A 5,093-nucleotide genomic window follows, 5' to 3' on the forward strand; every position below is an offset into this window, starting at 1 on the left:
ATGGAGTCTCGCTGTGTCTCCCAGGCTGGAGTGCAGTGGCGCGATCTCGGCTCACTGCAAGCTCCGCCTCCCGGGTTTACGCCATTCTCCCGCCTCGGCCTCCCAAGTAGGTGGGACTACAGGCGCCCGCCACCACGCCCAGCTAGTTTTTTGTATTTTTAGTAGAGACGGGGTTTCACCATGTTAGCCAGCATAGTCTCGATCTCCTGACCTCGTGATCCACCCGCCTCGCCCTCCCAAAGTGCTGGGATTACAGGCTTGAGCCACCCCGCCAGGCCAATATTGTTGACTTTCAATTTCATTTCATTTTGGCCAGTATATTCATTTAATGTAATTTTTATTTGATATTTACTTTGCAGTCCTATATTGGTAAATTTATCTATTATAAATGTTACCTATGTACCAAAAAGCATTTTACATTTGCTTTTTAATTGTTACAGTCTCCGTCCTCAAAGTTCTTAACCTTGTACATATTACTAAACATTATTAATTTTCTACTCTGCTTTATTGGTTTCTGAAAGAATAATGTTAAACACACACACACACACACACACACACACACACACACAAAACTCCCATCATGACTGCAGATTTTACTGTTTGACCTTACAACAACTCTCAGTCTTAGCTTCAGTGTGTCACTGTTGTGTGGTTAGGTGCATAAAGTTCATCCTTGTAATATTTTCCTATGAATTTTTTTCATTAACTATAAAATGTCCCTCTTGGATCTTATATATACATTGGATATTAATATTGCTACCCTCGGTATCTTTTAGTATTTATTTAGATTGCCTGTTCCCATAACTTGACTTTTAATCACTTAGCATTGTTCTAGGATTTAAATGTAAAATAAAAGGGAGGGGCCCGGATGGGTGGGATGCCTAATCTGGACCCAGCCCGGTGATTACATTAGCTGGGCACTGATTGGGTTAGGATGCCGCCCAGGTATAAAGCCAGGGTCTTTGCAACCTGGGGCTTCATTTGGAGTTCAGCTACCAAGAGGAGACCTTCTCTCTGGGTCCTGGAGTATTTTCGTCAGGAATTGTGAGTTTTTGGTGGAAGGTAGGTCATTTTATTTCTCTGTTGGAGCACTTTTTGATATTTGTCCTACTGAGAAAATTATTCTCACCCAAGTTGTTCATAAGATTCAGTTAAAATTTTTAAAACATCTCAGCAAGATTTTCAGCTATGCCCCCTAAGTTATCTCAATGTGTTTCATTTGTATTTCCTTTTCTATTCATGCCTATGGCTTTTCACTTCCCACCATCTTTTTGAAAAGTCAAGTTTTAGTTTTTTGTCATCATTCCCATTGAAGGTTCTGTTTCCTTTTGCAGTGGTTTCTGCTTGTGTCTTTATTTTCATTGTTTCCTTTGATGTTAATGCATCCAGTTTCTTGAGTGGCTTGCTTAATTCATTCCTTTGCAAACTTGATCATTTTCACTCTTAGTTTGATTAGATGCTCCTCTTTTTCTATTTTATTATTTGACCTTATATCCTGATGTTAACACACCATACCTTTTAGGTTAGCTTAATACTGGCTGAGTATTTCTTTTGTCTGGTTATACATGTATTTTCAAATATTCTGTATTTTGTGTTGTTGTTGTTTAGGTTTATTGATTTAATTTCCTAGAAGAGATGCCCAGGTACAGTGGAGTTACCAGCTACTGGGGCACCAAAGCCTGAGAATCAAGAGAAGCCTCACAGTGACACCCCCAACTGAGGAAACTCACAGAGCTGCAGGTGGAGCTGGGACTCCAGCTGGGGCACCTGCCCCACTGGGACATATTCTATTTCCTTTGGACAAAAAAATACTGACTCCTGGGAAAAATACTGACTCCTGAGTCCTCCTGGGAAGTCAGAAAGCCTGTAAAAGATCTTACTTGTTCAAAAGTTCAAGTGTGAATTACTCCCTCACAGATAAACCAAAGTATTTTGAAAAACAAAGGGGAGAAAAGAAATTACTCCCCAGAACTCTCAGGCATCTAGAGGACACCTAAGAACTTGGGAGTCAGCTACTTCTTGTGTGCAGCCATGAAGTCTGCGCACTCCGATCCCCAGAACACAAGTCATACCATCATGACTTTTTACCCGACCATGGAAGAATTTACAGATTTCAACAAATATGTTGCTTACATGGAGTCCCAAGGCGCACACCGAGCTGGCCTTGCCAAGGTAATTCCACCCAAGGAATGGAAAGCCAGAAAGACTTACGATGATATCGAAGACATCTTAGTAGCCACCCCTCTCCAGCAGGTGACCTCTGGGCAGGCAGGGGTGTTTACTCAATACCATAAAAAGAAGAAAGCCATGACTGTGGGGAAGTATCGCCACTTGGCAAACAGTAAAAAACATCAGACTCCACCACACCGGAATTTTGCAGATTTGGAGCAACAGTACTGGAAGAGCCACCCCGGTAATCCACCAATTTATGGTGCTGATATCAGCGGCTCCTTATTTGAAGAAAGCACTAAACAATGGAACCTAGGACACCTGGGAACAATTCTGGACCTGCTGGAGCAGGAATGTGGGGTTGTCATCGAGGGTGTCAACACACCCTACCTGTACTTTGGCATGTGGAAGACCACGTTCGCTTGGCACACGGAGGACATGGATCTTTATAGCATCAACTACCTGCACTTTGGGGAGCCCAAAACTTGGTACGTGGTGCCCCCAGAACATGGTCAGCGCCTGGAACGCCTGGCCAGGGAGCTCTTCCCAGGCATTTCCCGGGACTGTGAGGGCTTCCTGCGGCACAAGGTGGCCCTCATCTCGCCGACAGTTCTCAAAAAGAACGGGATCCCCTTCAATCGCATGACTCAGGAGGCTGGGGAGTTCATGGTGACCTTTCCCTATGGCTACCACGCTGGCTTCAACCATGGCTTCAACTGCGCAGAGGCCATCAACTTTGCCACTCCACGATGGATTGATTATGGCAAAGTGGCTTCACAGTGTAGCTGTGGGGAGGCGAGGGTGACCTTTTCCATGGACGCCTTCGTACGCATCCTGCAACCAGAGAGCTATGAGCTCTGGAAACACAAGCAAGACTTGACCGTTGTGGATCACACAGAGCCCAGGGTTGCAGAAAACCAAGAGGTGAGCACCTGGAGGGAGGACATAGCACTTAGGAGAGCTGCTCTGGGCCTGAGGCATCTCCGGAACCACATAACCAGCTGTCCCATACAGACTGTGGCCCCAGGGCTCTGTTACAAGCCAAAGGGCCATGGCACCGATGCTGTGCCTGGATCTGCATTCCAAACCCTGGAGACATCAGCCCGGATTCTTCCCCCTTCCACTGGAAGGCGGGGTCGTGGTCGCCGTCCTCGAGAACTGGGGACTGAGGCGACAACTGTTCCGTCTGCAGCTAAGAGGCGCCTCTCAGTGGGGACAGGGAGCAGAGCTCCAGGCCGCAAACCTCAGCTCCAGTTCACCGATGAAGCTTTGACAGACAAACCCGCACCTTTGAGCAGTGGCCTTCCGCATTTTGCCAAGGCTTCTGGCTGCTGTTGTGCCCCTGATCTTCAACCCCTGGGGCCCCCACTGGATCCTGATGAACCCATGCACCCTGGCCCCTGCCTATTATCCCTCGACAGCACTGCTACTAGTCTTCCTGATGTTGTCACCATGACTCCTTCCAATGTCACTGTGCCTTTGATTACGTTGTCCAGGGACACCGGTAGGGACTGGAAATCCCTGGAGAACCTGGCCAAGGTTGCAGCAATGGACCACTCTTATGCCTCTAGGGTTCTGACCCCAACTGAGTTTTCCAGGATCTCCTGGGCCCCTGACTCATCTGCTGGGGCTAAAGACAGGCAGAGATACGATGCTAAATCTGGGGATATTTTCCTCCAATGCATGATCAATCCTCTGGACCCATGGCTATTGAATATGGTGCCAAATGTCAAGTGATATCTACTTCTTATCCCAATCCCAGGAATCAGAGAAGATTCCTGCCAAGCACAATTCCGGCCTGGGCCTCTCCACAGTGAAGATTCTTTACCTCCAATAACTGACAAATTTCCAAGGCCCCAGATTCTGTCTCCAACTGTGACAACCAGGGCTCTCAGAGACCACTGAACTCCCCACCCCAAAGGTTGCCATAGGATGTTGTAATATCCCTCAGGAACTCTCTGTCTACTCCTAATCATTGTGCCTGTGGCCTTCACCATGGCCCAGATGCCATGGACAGCACTTGCTGCTGTTGTCCCCTCAGGATACCTCCCTTACAGTGCTATGGGTCCAGATCCCACTGCAATTTGGACTCACATTGGATGATGCTGAGAATCTCACAGAGTCCCTCATTTTTACCTTCCGTCTGGTCCTCTATTTCTCTGGCCCTGGCTTCCACTGGACATTGCTACAGCCCCAGTGAGGTTCGGGGCTTCTCACAGTCCTTCAACTGCAACATGTTCTCCACCCCAGGCCACCATCCACTGTTCATACACAAACTAGACCTGTAGACCAACTGAGTCTGCTATCCATTCATGGCCCCAGAGACATTTTGTAATGTTATTGATGTTTATTAAATTTGCTATTTCTACTGTATATCTGCAAAGTAAAGAAAAAAATCCTTAATACATGTTTTTAAAATTAGAATTATATAAAAGATGTATCAAAAAAAGTGATGAAGAAAAGTGATTGAGATAAAGGAATGGCAAAAGTATACCTAGGAAAGAACAAACATAAAAGTAGAGTCACAGATCTTAGTATCAGTCTAAGTTGAATGAAGACCCAAGGTACATAGAAGGTCTCTCTTCAATGGAAAAGGCTACATTTCAGAAGGAAATTGCAGCAGTCATGAGTATTGAAGTAAGTTTGATAAAGTATGACTTATAGCATATAAAATGGAAAGAGACTCTTTAAACACAGGCACATTGAAGTCATGGACATGGTTTAAATCTCATGTGGAACTGTAATCCCCAATGTTGGATTTAGGGTCTGGCGGGAGGTGATTGGATCATGGGGGCGGTTTCTCGTGAACTGTTTTGCACCATCACCCTGGTGTTGTTCTCCCATTAGAATTCTCACAAGATCTCATTGTTTAAAAGTCTATAGCATGGCTGGGTGTGGTGGCTTATGCCTGTAATCCCAGCACT

The 5,093-nt window shown here is 45.9% G+C and overlaps 1 protein-coding gene across 1 annotated transcript; it reads left to right on the forward strand.

The window, feature by feature from the left end:
• The first annotated feature begins 2,031 nt into the window (after nucleotides 1–2,031).
• LOC105554463 (lysine-specific demethylase 4E-like) lies at nucleotides 2,032–3,906 on the forward strand. Its single transcript, XM_012000960.1, has one exon. It carries the CDS (start codon nucleotides 2,032–2,034, stop codon nucleotides 3,904–3,906), a length of 1,875 nt encoding a protein of 624 aa, XP_011856350.1.
• The last annotated feature ends 1,187 nt before the right edge of the window (nucleotides 3,907–5,093 follow it).

Source organism: Mandrillus leucophaeus, unplaced genomic scaffold (genome assembly GCF_000951045.1).
Source record: "Mandrillus leucophaeus isolate KB7577 unplaced genomic scaffold, Mleu.le_1.0 Scaffold643, whole genome shotgun sequence".
Classification (NCBI taxonomy): domain Eukaryota; kingdom Metazoa; phylum Chordata; class Mammalia; order Primates; family Cercopithecidae; genus Mandrillus; species Mandrillus leucophaeus.